The 18,899-nt window shown below is 38.2% G+C and overlaps 1 protein-coding gene across 4 annotated transcripts in view; it reads right to left on the bottom strand.

The window, feature by feature from the left end:
- Nucleotides 1-8,298: 8,298 nt before the first annotated feature.
- The window catches only part of PLEKHA5 (pleckstrin homology domain containing A5), a 244,321-nt gene continuing 233,720 nt past the window's right edge, over nt 8,299-18,899 (bottom strand). For 3 of the 4 annotated variants that reach the window (XM_004390233.1, XM_004390235.1, XM_004390236.2), the window contains 3 exons: nt 12,807-12,952; nt 11,205-11,310; nt 8,299-9,161 (listed from right to left, as the gene is read on the bottom strand). In XM_004390233.1, the coding sequence (XP_004390290.1) occupies nt 11,216-11,310; nt 12,807-12,952 (241 nt within the window). In that variant the 3' untranslated portion in view covers nt 8,299-9,161; nt 11,205-11,215. Of the gene's footprint in view, nt 9,162-11,111; nt 11,311-12,806; nt 12,953-18,899 lie in introns of those variants that run through there. The other variant, XM_004390234.2, reaches the window with a different exon arrangement.

The raw sequence follows: 18,899 nt of genomic DNA, 5'->3' as shown, positions 1-18,899 counted from the left end.
GCCAACAGAGAGAAAGCCTTCCCCTAGAGCCAGTGTCCTGAATTCAGACTTCTAGCCTCCTAAACTGTGAGAAAATAAATTTGTTAAAGCCATCCACTTGTGGTATTTCTGTTATAGCAGCACTAAAGACCAATTCACAAATAACTTTTTACTTGGCATCCTGACCTATGATTTTATTTTCATTTTGAGCATGCTGTTCGTTTTTCCTTCAGAATTAGGTTCCTCATAATCTTGATCTGAGCCTATCCCTGAAATAATTATCAGCTGGTTTTACCAACTGAACTCTGGGCAGGCAACTGGGGTTGCGCTGGTCTGTCCTCTTAGAAAAACAAGTCTCAGGTGAAAAGTAATGGACTGCAAATAGCTCCATCTTCCAAAATGGCTTATTTAGGCTTTCCTCTGGATACTTGGCTTAGAATCAATGTGGAAAATGTAACTAAGATTTGGAGATCACTCGGGGGCAGGAGTCCCCATCCGACTGATTTTAACTGAGTAGTTCATCTCCCGTGTCAGGGCCAATGGGAACTTAAAAATAAAAATTTATTTTCTTTTTCTTATTCTAAAACTGAGACATGATTGCTTGCCAAAACAATCCAGAGATTGTAGAACTGTTTAAAGATGATCCAGGAATAACATTATGATGTATATCCAGGTTTGTGTGTATGAATGTATAGAGTACACATGTATTTTTAACAAAATGGGATCACAGGAGGCATACTCTTTTCCAATCTACCTTTTTCACTAAATATACAGTGAACAGTTTTCCAAGGAATAACCACACAATAATAATGTTCTCTTATTTCACAAATTTCTTACAGGTGTGCACTTAGAGTGTGGAGTATTTTTTGCAGTTTGGTTCACTCAACACCCACTTCAGCTACTTTCTCCCTGCTTTCCTCTACTTTAAAAGCTGGAAAGATAAATGTTTGCTTTCGCAGACACTGCTACAGCTAAAGGGGGCCATGTCATTTGGTTCCAGCCAATGAGAAATAAATGGAAGCCCCTGACAATGCCTGATCTGCACAGGTGCTGATGCCTGAGGTGCAGCAGCCGCTGCTGAGGACAGCAGAGCAGGAAGAGCGAAGCCTGCTTCCTTCATGGCATCTCTGAGCCTCCAGCAATCTTGATCGCCCACTCTTTGACTTCTTATGACATGGCACAATTAGACCCCTTATTTAAGCCATAAGCAAAACAAGCAACAAAATCCTAAGAATTATTTCCCTGAAGGGGAATTGCTGCATCCAAGAGTATACATTTTTAAGGCTTTTGAAAGGTTTTGCCTCCCAGAAGGGCTATATCAATTGACACTTCCACCGACTACATAAACATACCCCTTTCACTACATCCCGCTAAATCTGGGTGTTGTCATCCATTTTAATCTTTCCCAATCTGATGGGTAAAAAGAGGTATCTCATTGTTTTAATTTGCATTTCTTTACCACTGATATTGAGCATCTGTTCATACGTTTATTGAATGTTTATATTTCTTTTTATAAATTTCAAGTTAGACTAGCAATCTTGAAAGAAGCAGTTGCTTTCCTCATCTTCGCTTACAGACAGTTTCCGGGGATATGGCTAGAAGCCAATTTGTTTGAAACGTTAGCAACTGCATTACGTCTTTGTCACTTTCCAGGAGGATGTCCAGACATTACCAGTGTCAACATCCCTTGGTGGCACAAATGGTTTGCTCTTGGCTACTAACCAAAAAGTTGGTGGTCTGAATCCACCCAGTGCACCACAGAAGAAAGGCCTGGCCATCTGCTTTCATTAAGACTATAGCCAAGAAAATTCTATGGAGCATTTCACACTTTGTAACACATAGGTTGCCATGAGTCCAAATCGACTCAACAGTAATAGGTTTTTTCTTTTTGTTTACCTGTCTCAGGCCTGTTTTTGACCCATTTCCCGATCCCCCATCACCCTAACACAGTGAGATACGCTACTTCTCAAAACAAAACAAAACAAAAAAACCCCCCAACCAACCAAAAACTCAGACCTGGGAAAACTTGGACATTTGCTCCTTAGGCATAGGCTGAGCAAGTTTCTGCCAGTTGTGACTTTAAATACAATGGGATGAGTTATTCATTTTCTTATGCTGGGTAGGCCTAGCAGGCAGAGAATAGTGACTTCTTACAGGCAACACAAATGTCTCTGTATCAATCACACATTTCAAATAGTAAGATAATTTGGACAAATAATAACATGGATTTCTTCATGGGTGTTACTCCCTTTTGACATGGAGTAACATGTCTTCATTACCAATTTTCACCTGATGACAAAATCACTCAGGGCCAGTAAAGGTAAGGAAGTTTCAATTAGGTATGAGGGTGAGGTTCTAAATCTAAACACACCTGGCAGGGCCAACAGTTCGTGTTGGAGCTGACACAGGAAGAAAGCCTTTCTAGAACTTTGCATGTCTGCACACGAGCATTCGGAATCATTTTCCATGAACGATTTACAGTTTGCAGGGCCCAAGATGGACCCACCAGCCCTACATGACAGGCATAGACACTAGGACTTTCAGTTCAAGAAGCAGACTGGGAATGGATGGCTTGCTGGCAACAACAGTGAGCAGTATCTTCCTTGGAAAGATGGAGTGATATCTTCTTTTGCCCCTCTGGATCTCACATTTCTCGATCGTGCCCTGTCACAGGAGGCTGATCTACACGGATTTTATCTGCAGTTATCCAACTTTTAGGTCTTAGTATTCCTTACATGTTTAACTATTTATACGACCCTAGTTTTTGTTTATATGGGTTATATCTATTGGTATTTACTGTAGTAGAAATTAAAACTGAGAAATGTTTAAAATATTTACTCATCTAAAATTAACAATAATAAACCCACGACATGTTAACATAAATGACCAACTTTTTAATAAAAAACTATATTTTCTAAAACAAAACTGAGAAAGATACTGCTTTTCATTTTAGTATATCTCTACAAATCTGGATTAATAGAAGGCAGCTAAATTCTCATTTCTGCTTCTGCATTCAATCAATCTGTTTCAATAACACATGTCATGTAGCCTTTGGGAAACTCCACTGTTCTACCAGCGAGGGAATTGAAAGTGAAAAAGCACATAGCATCTTAGTGTTATTTTGGGCTTCACAGACCAGCCTAAAAAGGTCTTGGGAATCCCCAGGAGTCCTTGGCCTCACCCTGGACTGCCCAACAGAGCTCCTGTGACTTCCCACTGGGTTCAGCCAATGGAGCCCCATCAAGAAACTGGAGTGATAGAGGGGAGTACCATCAGAGTATTTATTCTCCTGGCTTGATCCCTGTAGGGGTGCTTTAGGCTGACCATCTTTCTTGAAAAGAGAACAAGGGCTTCTCTCAAGTGACTCTCTTCTATGGATTCCAGTTACTTTTCTTTTTATTGCGATGAAAATATACACAACATTCGCCAATAATTTCTACCTGTGTAATTCAGCGACATTGACTGCATTCTTCACGTTGTGCAACCATTATCACTATCCTTTTCCAAATTACTTCACCACCATTTGGATTCAGTTACTTTTCCTCCTCTCATCTCTTTGGGTTTGGGGTGAAAAGAGCTCCAAATTATTGCATTATCTTTTGTAGTTCTATACTCTGTGCACACTTTTGTAAACACTCCTTTGCAAATAAACCTTCCTGAATTTTATCCTAGTTTTATACCATGACACGAATGAAACAAAAATTCAATAAACAATGGAGAATCTCATTATATGCCAGTGGTTCTCACAGTCTGGTTCCCGGACCTGCAGCATTAATGTTACCTGGAACTTGTTAGAGCCCAAATTCTTGCACCCCACTCCAGACTGACTGACATTCTAGGAAGGGGGCCCAGAAACCTGTTCTAAGAGCCCTCCGGGCAATTTTGATGCATGCTGACTTGTAAGTTTGACAACAGTGCTTAAACCAGACGATGACAGTACCTTGGTAAATTCAGAAACCATATAAGTTGGATGAGGTTAGCCCTTAATTAGTTAACAACCAATGGTAGTCAGCACTTGCGTGGTGTTTACTATGTGCCAGGCAGTGTTCTAAATACTTGACACTCATTAGCTCCTTTAGTCTTTACAACAACCCTATAAAAATAACTATTACTAGAACAACTTTTGAGATGTGGAAAACAATTAGGCACAGAGAGGATAAGTACTTGGCCTAAGGACACACAGCTGGTAAGTGGCAGAGCTCATTTCCAACTCAAGCAATCCAGAACCAGGATACAGCTCCAAGGCGGGAACAAAGGTGTTTGGAAGGGCTCAGGTTTCCTAGCAACAGAGTTGGCGGAGTGTCCCTTTCCCTCCTCCTGCCACTTAGGTGATCTCCTGTACTGTTTACCACACTGAGGGGAGGACGAAGCCCCCTTCTAGGAAGAGCTGAGATGAGTGAGTCCTCACTCAAGGCATCTAAGACTTGACAGGCTTTTTGTGAACATAGTTAATAGAAGTCTTAGGGGACTTCCAGATAGCTTGTGAGTCATTAAGTCCAGGGGCACAGTACTGGGGTTGTATCTTAAGACTGTGCTGTCCCAGACTTGAATTACATGAAATAATTCTACTGTATTCTCCCATGCCTCTGACTCAGCCTTTCATTTTAGGTTTTAGGTCAATTTTTTACTGTAAATTATTCTGATTTTAAATGTATTATCTGTTCAAAAATTAAATTAAAAAGAAGCCATGCACTTCAAAGATTTCTTTTCAATCTATGGATGAAGGATGTAATACACTTTTCAGGAAGAATTCTGGGAAACCTTCCAAACTACCTTAGTTTAACAAAAAAAAATTATTTGCTTAATTATTGTCTCATTAAATATTGTTTAATTAAATGAATCAATTTATTCCACATACATTCACAGGATGGTCCAATAGCAAGCTTCTTTGTCATGTGAAAAATTTACATAAAACCTTCATGTGGGTAATGTCATAAGTATGCATAAATGAATCAACTTACCATATTTTAACAACTGAATAATACAGGGCAAAAAAAAAAAAAACCCAAAAGTAAACCAAACCCGTTGGGTTTTATTAACTGCCTGACATGCCACTATTTTTTGTCTATATCATCTTTGTCATCTCTTTATATAATAAAATTATAATATTTTCGACAAAGAAAATAAAATGCAGTCTCTCCTCAAGCAAGGTTGACTAAAAAAACATTTTTTTTCCTCATATTGATAGGTTAGAAAGGTTTCCTCCAGCTCCACAGTTTGCTATTGGTAATGTTTTGTATATGTTTAGAATTGTTGCCAACTTTGGGAAAATATCGAGTTTCTTTCATCTATGACTCGTACGATTGCAGGCCTCTTCAAATTTCCCTGTGCAATGACTAATCCTAAACGTTCTTAGCATTTTCAGCATTCATTAATGAGTTAGCTGTCAACGTCGGCAAGAAATTGAAATATTTCTTCAATGTGTTCATATAATTCCTTCCTTTCCTTAACTAGAGTATCAAACAACTAAGAGTCTATTCATTACTACTATTAAAAATGATCTCTTTAAAGGAAAAAAAAATTCCAAGGGTATGTGGGCAAGTGCAAGTTTACTGGATTCAGTATCTAGATCCTTAACTTTTCTATGCTCTTTTCTAAAACAGATCTGCCCAGGAACACTCCTGAGGCCGAAGTGCCCCTTTCACGTCAGCTCTTCTCTCCTTTACATATAAAAAACTTGCTTCTCTGAATCTTAACCTTACGCTTTGCAGTCAGGGTATAAAAACCTTCAGGGTAGTGAGAAAGTGAATGATTCTTATGGCTAACATACCACTTAGCAATTCAGATTTTTTTTTTTTGCATTCAAAGGAATGGATGAAATTAAAAATAACTTAAAAAATTAAAATTAAAAGTTAATGTACTGTCATGGATTGAATTGTGTCCCCCCAAAATATTTGTCAACTTGGCTGGGTCATGATTCCCAGTATTGTATAACTGTGTACCATTTTGTAATCTGATGTGATTTCCTTATGTGGTATAAATTCAATCACTATGATCTAATAAGATGGATTAGCGGCAGTTATACTGATGAAGTATACGTGATTGGATACTGTCTTAAGCCAATCTTTTTTGAGATATAAAGGACAGTAGTGAGCAGAGACACATGGGAACCTCACACCACCAAGAAAGCAGTGCTGGGAGCAGAGCACGTCCTTTAGACCTGAGGTTCCTACGCAGAGAAGCTCCCAGACCTAGGGGAGACTGATGATATGCACCCTCCTTCAGAGCCAACAGAGAAAGCCTTTCCCTGGAGCTGACGCCCTGAATTTGGACTTGTAGCCTACTAGACTGTGAGAGAATAAACTTCTCTTTGTTAAAGCCATCTACCTGTGAAATTTCTGTTACAGCAGCACTAGATGACTAAGACATGTATCAAGGAACTAAAAGCTCAAGGAGAAAAAGAAATGATGTAAACTGTCCTACCTAAAGCTTGTTTCTGTTTTTAAATGGATGAACAAGACATTAAAACAGTATTTAGATTCTGTTGAATACATTTAAAAAAAGAATGATGTTAACAGCTTTATTTTAAAAAGTCAATTACCTACAGTAAGGCAGAAATTACATCCTTTCAACTATTTCAACATATGAAAAATTATAGCTGTCAACTTGAAAATGTGTGTAGTTTTAAAAAATACTTTTGAGGATATGTAAAAAAGTTTGAAGACCACTTATTTACGGTCATCTTGTTTAATTAGAAGAAAATTTTTTTATTGTGGTAAAATACATATAACAAAGCATTTGCCATTTCAATCATTTTTATGTGTACAATTTGGTGACATTAATTGCCTGTTTAATTCCTGACCACCATAGGGGTATAACTGCTAACTTTCTCTACGTGGAGGACTTGGACGTGATAACTGAGGGACCAGCCCCACAGGGCACTGAGCCCTAAGAACTTTGGAGCATGCTCCATGCCCCTGACAGGTGGTTTCCCACAGTGCTGCCCTCGCTCAGGCTAGAAGGCTCTGCCAGTCTATCTGCTCTCCTTCCCAGGGACCTCCATACTTCCTGTGCTTTCTGCTCAGACATCCAGTAAGATAGGGGGAGTTGGATAAGATGAGCTCTAGGTGAGATGGAAAGAGATGTAGCTCAAATCTTGGAATAATTAGTGATCTCCTGTTTTATTACACCCTGTAGTAAGTCGCTGTGCTGACCTTATTGTTTGTAAACACATGATTTTCATTTGGCTTTCTGAAATGTTGACAACAGTTCACAGCTTCTTCTTATTCCTGTCTCTGAACTTCCTAGGCTTCCAAGTGTCCCAGTGAAGGGACTATCCTCTGTAAGGAACATTTTTCCTTCTTGGAATAGTTAAAAAATGTGGTGTTTTATAAAAACCAAACCAACCAACAAACAAACATAAAACTCAAAGAAACAGTAACAGAAACTCTTGCCCCAATACACTGACAAAAGATCTATACCAATAATCATACCATGACTAAAGGGAAATAATAAATTGTTGATTATTTCCCTTGAGAAGGCTTTTGTGTGACATCTTTAGACAAAAGTAAAATTGTAAACCCATATTCATATGGGTACAGACAGCTAAACGCTCTCTTTCCATTTTAACACCCGTTTTCATTGACCTCCTACAATTACAACTGTATCTATTTGCATTTCATTTTGTGTGTTTCTGTTTGGAGCAGATGAATTTTTATAATCTGCATTTCGAATGAAATCTAAATCCTTTAATACAGTAAAGAAAAAAAAAACCTGACCAGTGCCAATTCAATTTCAGCCATTTTATATAGGAATCCAAAAGTATCAAATTCCCTTGCACTCTGGGAACAATATATAGCATGAACAAAAGGTTATAAAATGGGAGAAAATGTAATTGATTCTGAAGAGCGTGAACATCTGCAAAGAATGTATTGTGAGAGAAAATAATCTCTGAGGGTCCTACTGATGAAACGGTTTCTAGCCACCCAAGTCACAGAAATGCCCCTCTCTGCCCTCTCGCCTCTCTCCAAGTCCACTCCACCAGGCAGACTGGGACTGCAGATGCCTGAAGCTAATTTCTAAAATGTGGAAACTAACAGAAATTGGCCCAGTGGTGACAAGCTGATGACCAAGAGGACAAAAGTCAGAAAAATGATATTCTAGACTAAATTCTGTCATTAAATATAATGTGATTGTGGCCAAGTCAATGTATCTCTCTGGGCCTCAGTTTCCTCCACTTTGACATAGGAGGATTGGGATAAGGCCCTTTTATGTTGTCTAGGATTATAAGATCAAGAGACTACTTTTTCTTCTAGAAGACTCTTGAGTCTCAGGTTTTCCATTTTAGATGGAAAAGAACAAAAATTCTAACACCAGTGATTTAAGAACATCAACATTTATTTTAACATGATAAAAAAGAAATGAGATATGAACAATTTGCATTTAAACAACAGTAAGTAGCCTTTAATACTTACATTACATGTGCTCATTGTATAATATATACACAATGAACATAATTACATTTGTACACAAACTAAGTACTGAATTTGAAAACCTGCTTATTGCTGTACACATCTATTCCAATGAAGTATAAGCCCAGTACTTCAAAATACCTACACTTTTAATTTTTTTTAAGAAAAACTAAGTGTAACATTTGTGTTTCAGCTGACAAGAGTGTGGCAGTAGCCGCTGATGTGGCAATCTAAGAAATAATTATAGCAGAAAATGGGACATACTTCACTTAGCAATAATAAAATGGCACATTTTAAATATATATATAAAATTTTTACAAATCAAGTGTGAAACAAAGCACTGCAGTAGCCAAAACGGGGAGAAAAAAAAAAGAAACATGTTTCATTGGAAATAATAACTAAATTTACGTACTGAAAAGTAAAAAGAAATATAAGCCCACCTAGACTTAAGAAACATCAAAATCTGGAAATCAGCAACGAAGTAAGCTCTAGCTGTAGACTGCACAGTAAAAAGCACCTTTACTTGTGTGCTCTGAAATCACAGCAGCAAGCTGGTGTATAGAATAATAACGTTCAGATTACCAAGTATACATATGGGCATTAAAGCTGCTTTGGAATAAACATTTTCCAGAAGTGATAAAATGATGCTCTGTGGCCAAAAGCATCAGAACTATGAATTTCATAGATTTAAAATATACTGTACAATATCTTCTCACATTGCCGAAGGTCCATGGCCTTAGCTTTGAATGGTTTCAAAAGAGGTCAGTATAGCTGAAAAATAAGACGAGAAATTACTTTGACACCTGCAAAGTTAATGAAGGACCATTTTCCAAAGTAACTAAGGGTGACATTCTGTAACAACAGAACTGACAAGCATGGCCACGAAAATTCTAAAACATAATACAATTAAAGGACATTTCTTCATTTCCATAAGCTTAATTCACAAAGCAAAGAAACATGATACAATTAAATAGCAATTCAGAATCAAACACATACCCAAATTTGTGGCCGAATCCAAGAGATCAACAAAATGAGTGAAGACTTGCATACTTTCACTAAAATATGCAATACTGTATTGAGCTGACTACCTAGCCGTGCCATTTGTACAGCTTTTCTAAGTCTTGTGAAAACTACTAGTTCAGAAAGATGGCATGTGCACAACGGGAAGTTATAAAATACAAGGTTGAGTGCCACTAGCTGTCTGTAGTGGCTGCATGCCATGAGATTAGAAAATATCTGCAATATGTAACATTCCAGAATGTAATGCCACTGGCGCTTGGAGTAGAAGTATTTAAAACAAAACAAAATCCAATAATACCTTAAGACACCTGGAAATGTACGTGAGTTTTAACTCTGAACATTATTTATTATCAGAATGGTCTGTGCACAATGAATGCTAACCTGTTTATTGAACCAAAAAAATAACGAGTGGCTCTGGATGTACATTCCTCCACTGAAATCTAGACAGAGGCCAACTATCAATGCTTTGCACAGGAGGATTCTAACGAGCATCATGTTTATTACCCTATGCCTGGTGTTATTCTGTCACCACTGGCAACTGTCACTTCTCAGAGTATTAAGTTGAAAGTTTAAAAACATGAGTGACAGAAGCAAGACATAGGTAAGACTATAACAAATAGGTCATTTCTAAGTCTAGCAAGAACTTCAATTGTGCATAGATACCAAATGACAACAAACAAAGGCCTCTTCTGGGCTCCAGGTGGACATATTCTCAAATAAAGGAGGTTATTATAAGAGATTATTATTATTTCTGGCTAAAAAGAAAAAAGGACAGTGGTTATAGCTGCTACAAAAAGGTGTAAAGGGAAATAGATTATAGAAAATAAACACTCCTGTATGAACTTACTCAAGATAGTTTTTGTACTTATCTATTTTGAGAATTTAAAAATCAAAGTTGTTAGTAATAATGCTCATAATGTCTCTGTGTTCACACAACTTTTAACTGTTTAACAGAAATCAGCAGTAATCCTAAAGCACCAAGGATTACCAGACCTGGTAGATACTGCGAGAAAAAATTGCAGAAAGAGGCATAAAATTCTCATTTTATAACTTACAACTTTTCTGAAAAGTGAAAAAACTAAAGTATTCATCTATAATTACAAAACTGCAGGGAAAAAAATTAGTAACTGCATAGAAATTCTATAAGTAAGACCCTAGGAAATTCTTCTCAGTTCTAAATCTGTGGTCTAAAGAACATTGTTCAAGAAAGCCTTCCTTTCTCTTCCTTCTTGCCCCTACTGTCCATGCTTCTAAGATGGCTTTTTTAGTAGTTATGTCCCTGACTTAAAAAATCAAGAAATAATTCCTCATAGATCTTAAAGATTTTAATGTTCCATCAAGGTAGCTGTACCATAAATATTTCTTCGTCCTTTAAAATAATTAACAAACTCCCAATGAGGTAGACATGTCATGCGAACTATAAAAAATACTACACGGTCCACATGTAATGACTTAAACAGAATTTTCAGATCAGATTATGAAAAGGAACGCTAAGTGGAAGCACAGCTGCAGAACACTGTGAGGCTTGTCTTGGGGCAGAACATAGCCTCCAAGTTTTGCTGTTTTTACAGATGATGAAATAAGAGACAGAAAATGCTGTCACACAGCGAAGGACCATTCTAGGAAACCAGAGTTACTGCCCATGGGTCAAACACATGGCCTGTGTGCTCTGCCAATTATCCCTAATGTACAGTCCAGAATTAATCCCAGTTTTTATCCACTAAGCTAACGAATGAATAAAACTCAAGTGAGACACTGTAACAGTGAAGTATAATACAAAGGGAAAGGACGTACTTCTTCGGAGACTACACACACATGAAATGCGATCCTTCCATGAGCTGCGGCTGAGTAGACGGCACTGGTGAAGTCGGGGACTCAGGAGACTGGGGGAGACTTTTCACTACAACACACCAAGAAAATGCGAGAAGACAAAAATCTTTAAGACAGGTCTGGAGGAGAAAATGCGGATGCTGCGACAACGAGAACATGTTTTGGGAAAGAATAGTCACATTTGGGTGCTGCTGTTATTTTCTAATCTAAGAACTCATTAGAAATTTTCTTTTTTTTTCCTTTGAAGTTAATATTCACGTGTCTATCAGTGAATCTCTCCTGTTAGGTCCCATTCTGTCTTGCTTTTAAAAGCTTTTCTGGTCCCATGTAGGTAAATACTATATATTTAAAACAAAACAAACAAAAAGTTGCTGTGGAGTTGATTCTGACTCATTTCAGAGTAGATCTGTGCTCCATAGAGTTTTCAGTGGCTTATTTTTTGGAAGTAGATTGCCAGGCCGTTTTTTTGAGGCACCTCTGGGTGGGTTTAAACCTCCTACCTTTCGGTTAAGCCAAGAGCATTGCCGGTTTACACCACCCAGGGACTCTTGCTAAATACTATTGAGGAGTTAAATGTTGTGGGTTTAAAACTACCACACTGCTTTGATCCAGACTTACTCTATCTAAACAACTAAAAGTGGCCAGTAACAAGTTAAAAAAAAGCGAGAACTTCCGTGCACATTGTCTTACAACTGATAGAGGCAAACCAACAGACAGGGTTTAATACCTGTCACAAAGAAACATGACTGATAATACAAATGTTTATGTTCTATGTAGATAAGACACAGAAAAGCCTCTGTCCAGAACCTTCAAGCTCTTCTTAAGAAGAATACGGCAGCCTTGAGTCATTGAATATAGGGTACTCGCCCTTCTGCAGAACGGATGGGGTGGGCAGTATATTACTAGGGATGGTGTTTTGCTTATGGAATAGAGGAAGCAAAGCTGGTAATACAGATGTGGTATGAACCCTTCCAAAAAAAATTATAAAGGAAAAAAAAAAAAAGAAAAGGCAAACAGATTTAGGAAGATTCCATAAAAATATGGCAGAATGATAGCATAGAATGACTTTTTTTTTTTTTTAATAAACATTCTGTGGATCATAATCATCTACTATCAAAGACAAACATAGATGTAGAATATAGTAGGGGCTAGAGTAAACACATCCATTCTACTACTTTAGATACTAAATCCTCCACAGTTCCCAAAGCAGCAAATTGGTGAATACTCTCGAAAATACAGCAAATCTTTTAAGTAACGAAGGATCACGTTCATTAGAAAAAATTTACAGTACATATTAAGACTTCAAAAAAGAAGGGAAAAAAGAATAAGATAGTGATTTGAAAGCACTGATCCCCAAGCCAGAGTCCGTTCTGTGGGGCTCCAGCTGGTTAGGCTGCTGCTGCCCTTTCCTCTTTTTCTAAGTCTGTCCCTCAGGGAAGGCAAAGGCTCGTCAATCTGCAGTCAAGGTACTTAAGTGGCTCCCTTGCTAGAATCTACACATGGAAAACACATTCAGAAGTTCAGAGAACGCATCAGGGAAAAAAGGATGAAACGTGTACTATCTACCTGGCACCGTTTGATTTCCTCTAGAAACCTCAGGAGTTAGTTCATAAGAAATGACAGTTTCTTCCTGTTCATGAACATTGTCCTTTGTATTTCCCTCAGGGTGGTCTTCTGATTCATGATTTGTGATTGGTGTTGCATCCTGGGGACTACTGAAATAGATTAAAAAAAAATTACTGTGGTAAAATATATGTAACAAAACATTTATTTCAACAGTTTTCACATGCACATTTCAAAAACATAAATTATGTTCACCATGTTGTACAACTATCACTGTTATCCATTTGCAAATTTTTCACCACCCTCAAACTCTGTTATTTTAACCATTTTTAAGTGTACAAATCAGTGATGTTAATTACATTCACCATACTGCACAATCATCACCGTTACCTTTTCCAAGGTTTTTTCATCACCCTTACTAGAAACTCAGTACCCCTTAAGCAATACCGCATCATCTTTCCCTCCATCTGCCCTGGTAACCACTAGTAAACTTTTGTCCCTGTGCATTTGTCTATTCTAGGTACTTCATATAAGTGCAATCATACAGTATTTGTCCTTTTGTGTCCAGCTTATTTCATTCAGCATAATGTTCTCAAGGTTCATTCATGTATCAGCACTTCACTTCCAAGACTGATATTTTAACCATCACCTATATTTACCAGCTGTTAACATTTTTGCTTGAAATTAATCTTTCTTCTCTTTCTTACAGAAATTTCAAACATTAAAAAGTCAATAATATATGAAACCTGTACGCCCAGCTTCAATAATTATCCACACCTTGCCAGTCTTGTTTCACCTACACCTGTTCCTCCTGCTGCTACTCTCCAAACCCACCACTGCTCAAATTGTTTTAAAGCAAATCCCAGACACATTTTAGTATAGAAATACTTTAATATGTATCTCTAGTAACTTCACATCACCAAATATCCAGTCGTTGTTGTGGTGGTTAGGTGTCATTGAGTTGATTCTGATTCCCAGCAGCCCTATGTACAACAGAACGAAACACTACCCAGTCCTGCACCATCCTCACAATTGTTGCTATCCTTGAGCCCACTGTTGCAGCCACTGTGTCAATCCGTCTTGCTGAGGGTCTTCTTCTTTTTCACTGACCCTCTACTTTACCAAGCATGATATCCTTCTCCAGGGATTGATCCCTTGTGATAACATGTCCGAAGTATGTGAGACATAGTTTCGCCATCCTTGTTTCTAAGGAGCATTTTGGTTGTACTTCTTCCAGGACAGATCTGTTCGTTCTTTTGGCAGTTCACAGTATATTCAATATTCTTCACCAACACAATAATTCAAAGGCGTCAATTCTTCTTCGGTCTTCCTTATTAACTGTCCAGCTTTCACATGCATATAATGCGACTCAAAACACCATGGCTTGGGTCAGGCGCACCTTAGTCCTCAGGGTGACATCACTGCTTTTCAACACTTTAAAGAGGTCTTTTGCAGCCGATTTGCCCAATGCAATGCATCTTTTGATTTCCTGACTGCTTCTTCCATGTGTGTTGATTGTGGATCCAAGTAAAATGAAATCCTGGACAACTTCAAGCTTTTCCCTGTTTATCATGATGTTGCTTATTGGTCCAGTTGTGAGGATTTTTGTTTTATTTTGAGCTGCAATCCATACTGAAGGCTGTGTCTTTGATTTTCATCAGTAAGTGCTTCAAGTCCTCTTCACTATCAGCAAGCAAGGTTGTGTCATCTGCATAACACACTTTGTTAATGAGTCTTCCAGTCCTGATGCCCTGTTCTTCGTATAGTCCAGCTTCTCAGATTACTTGCTAAGCATACAGATTGAATAGGTATAGTGACACACACCTTTCCTGACTTTAAACCATGCAGTATCCCCTTGTTCTATTCGAACGACTGCCTTTTGATCCATGTACAGATTCCTTGTGAGCACCATTAAGTGTTCTGGAATTCCCATTCTCCGCAATGTTATCTATAATTTGTTATGATCCACACAGTCGAATGCCTTTGCATAGTCAATGAAACACAGGTAAACACCTTTTTCTGGTATTCTCTGCTTTCAGCCAGGATTCATCTGACATCAGCAATGATATCCCTGGTTTCACGTCCTCTTCTTAATCTGGCTTAAATTTATGGCAGTTCTGTGTCCATATACTGCTGTACCCACTTTTGAATGATCTTCAGCAAAATTTTGCTTGCATGTGATATTAATATTTTTCGATAATTTCTACATTCGGTTGGATCACCTTTCTTGGGAATAGGCATAAATACGGATCTCTTCCAGTCAGTTGGCCAGGTAGCTGTCTTCCAAATTTCTTGGCATAGACTAGTGAGCACTTCCAACGCTGCATCTGTTTGTTGAAACATCTCAATTGGTATTCTGTCAATTCCTGGAGCCTTGTTTTTTGCCAATGCCTTCAGTGCAGCTTGGATTTCTTCCTTCAGTACCATTGGTTCCTGATCATATGTTACCTCCTGAAATGGCTGAATATTGACCAATTCTTTTTGGTATAGTGACTCTGTGTATTGCTTCCACCTTCTTTTGATGCTTCCTGTGTCATTTAATATTTTCCCTGTAGAACCCATCAGTATTGCAATTTGAGGCTTGAGTTTTTCCTTCAGTTCTTTAAGCTTGAGAAGTGCTGAACGTGTTCTTCCCTTTTGGTTTTCTATCTCCAAGTCTTTGCACAAGTCATCATGATACTTTGTCTTTTAGAAATGTTCTGTTCAGCTCTTTTACTTCATTTTTCCTTTCGCTTTAGCTAATTGATGTTCAAAAGCAAGTTTCAAAGTCTTATCTGACATCCATTCAGATCTTTTCTTTCTCTCCTGTCTTTTTAATGACCTCATGCTTTCTTCATGTATGATGTCCTTGATGTCACTCCACAACTCGTCTGGTCTTTGGTCATTAGTGTTCAACACATCAAATCTATTCCTGAGATGGTCTCTAAATTCAGGTGGGATATACTCAAGGTCATACTTTGGCTCTCGTGGACTTGTTCTAATTTTCTTTAATTTCATCTTGAACTTGCGTAAGAGTAATTGATGGTCTGATCTGCAGTCGGCCCCTGGTCTTGTTCTGACTGACGGTATTGAGCTTTTCCATTGTCTCTTTCCACAGATGTAGTCTATTTGTTTCCTGTGTATTCCATCTGGCAAGATCCATGTGTATAGTCACCGTTTATGTTGGTGAAAAAAGGTATTTGCAATGAAGAAGTCGTTGGTCTTCCAAAATTCAATCATGCACTCTCTGGCATCGTTTCTATCACCAAGGCTATATTTTCCAACTACTGATCCTTCTTTTTTGTTTTCAACTTTTGCATTCCAATCACCAGTAATTATCGGTGCATCTTGATTGCATGTTCGATCAATTTCAGACTGCAGAAGTTGGTAAAAATCTTCAATTCCTTCACCTTTGGCCTTAGTGGTTGGTGTGTAAATTTGAACAACAGTCGTATTAACTGGTCTTCCTCGTAGGCATATGGATATTATCCTATCACTGACAAAGCTGTACTTCAGGATAGATCTAGAAATGTTCTTTTTGATGATGACTGCAATGCCATTCCTCTTCAAGCTGTCATTCCTGGCATAGCAGACCACATGACTGTCCAATTCAAAATGGCCAATACCAGTCCATTTCAGCTCACTAATGCCTAGGATATCGATGTTTATGTGTTCCATTTCATGTTTGACAATTTCCAATTTTCCTAGATTCATACTTCGTACAGTCCATATTCTGATTATTAATGGATGTTTGCAGCTGTTTCTTCTCATTTTGAGTAGTGCCACATCAGCAAATGAAGGTCCCGAAAGCTTGACTCCATCCACGTCATTAGGTCAACTCTACTTTGAGGAGGCAGCTCTTCCCCAGTCGTATTTTCAGTGCCTTCCAACCTGAGGGGTTCATCTTCTGACACTATATCAGACAATGTTCTGCTGCTATTCATGAGGTTTTCACTGGCTAATTCTTTTCAGAAAGAGATCGCTAGGTCCTTCTTCCTAGTCTGTCTTAGTCTGGAAGCTCAGCTGAAACCTGTCCGCCATGGGTGACCCTGCTGGTATTTTAATACCAGTGGCATAGCTTCCAGCATCACAGCAACACACAAGCCCCTACACTACAACAAACTGACAGACAAGTGGGGGAATATCCAGTTAGTGCTCAGATTTTCCCAACTGCTTTGTAATGTCATTTTAGAGTTATTTGTTTGACTCAGTATCCAAACAAGGCCTATACATTGCATTTGCCTAACAATTCTCTTAAAGTCCACTTTAAGCTAAGGCGATTCCTGTGACTCCTCCTTTTTTGCCATTTATTTGTGAAAGAATCTGGTTGATCTGTCCTATATAGTTTTCCACATTCTGGATTTTGGTGATTATCACTCATTATTTTCTATAAAGTGATATAACTTTGAAGCTTGATCAATATCAGATTTTTCTTTTTTTTTTGGTGGGCACTATATAGGTGGGCGTCATATGCTCTCCATTGCATCAACAGGTTGTCAGGTTGTCTTTTTGTGATGTTAAACTTAATCAGTGAGTTCAGGGGTGATCAGGTTCATGTATCCATTTTAAAGTTCCCCATCAGTTTTTTTTTTTGTTTAATTAAGTATTTTATTGTGTTAGGTGAAAGTTTACATAGCTAATTGGGTTTCCATTTAACAATTTCTATACAAATTGTTCCGTGACATTGGTTATAATTTTCACAAGGTGTCAGCATTCTCATTATTTCCATTCTGTTTGTTCTGTTTCCACTGATCTAGCTTCCCTTTCCCTCCTCGCCTTCTCATCTTTGCTTTTGGGTAAATGTTGACAGTTTGGTCTCATATAGTTGATTGCTTAAGGGAGTACATTTACTCATGGATGACATTGTTTGTTTTATAAGCCAATCTATTATTTGGCTGAAAGGTGACCCCCAGGAGTAGCTTCAGTTCCAAGTTCAAAGGGTATCTTAGGGCGACAGTCTTGGAGGTTCCTCTAGTCTTTACTGGTCCAATAAGTCTGGCCTTTTAGGAAGTTGGATTTTGTTCTACATTTTTCTCCTTTTCTGTCTGGGACTGTCTATTGTGTCCCTGGTCAGAACGGTCAGTAGTGGTAGCTGGGCACTATCTAGTTCTTCTGGTCTCAGGTGAGAAGAGGCTGTGGTTCACGTGGGCTATTTGTGCTGTGGTCTAGTTTCTTCTTTAAGTCTTCAGTTTCCTTCATTTTCTTTAACTCCAGAATCAAGTAGAGATCAGTGGTTGTTTATTAGATAGCCGCTTGCAAGCTTTTAAGACCCCAGACACTACTCACCAAAATAGGATAGAGAACATTATCTTTATGAACTATGTTATGGCAATTGACTGAGTTATCCCGTAAGACTATGGTCCTAAGCCTTTTAACCCACTAAACCAATCCCGTGAGTTACATGGACATGTCTAGGAAGTTTCCATAACTATGCCCCTTATGTGGTTTATTACATATATCCAGCATACACAAACATGTATATACGTTATGTCTACAGGTACACCTATATTTGCATGCACGTGTACTCGAACACGCCTTCCTATACACATACATGCGTACATATCTATTCATGTAACCACACACGTATTTTTTGTCTGTTAACTACTGTTGTTGCAGAATTGCATATGTTATAGCATTTACAACATACACAACATTTTCTTGTAGACTTCTTAGTGACTTCATTTACCTTGGTCAAGTTGTACAGACTTCACTCATATTTAGTATTGCCTTTCCTATCACCAAAAATAACAAGTGTCTACTGTCTAGAAAGTGATTCTCTCTCCCTCCCCTCCTTGGTAACCATCAAAGACCACAGCTGTCTGTGCATGTGTCTATTCCTGACTTTCTACAGTAGTGGGACCATATAATATTTGTCCTTTTGTGATTAACTCATTCCACCCAGCACAATGTCCGACAGATTCATCCATGTTATAAGATGTTTTGTGGACTCCTTATTATTCTTTATAGTTGTGTAGTATTCCATTGTATGTATGTACCACAATTTGTTTATCCATTCATCTGATGATGGGCACTGAGGTTGTTTCCACCATCTTGCAATTTGTTTATCCATTCATCTGTTGATGGGCACTGAGGTTGTTTCCACCATCTTGCAATTTG

The sequence above is a fragment of the Trichechus manatus genome, unplaced genomic scaffold (assembly GCF_000243295.1).
Source record: "Trichechus manatus latirostris isolate Lorelei unplaced genomic scaffold, TriManLat1.0 scaffold00289, whole genome shotgun sequence".
Lineage (NCBI taxonomy): Eukaryota > Metazoa > Chordata > Mammalia > Sirenia > Trichechidae > Trichechus > Trichechus manatus.
Note: the sequence above shows the minus strand (reverse complement) of the source record. Positions and strands in the feature narration are given on the sequence as shown.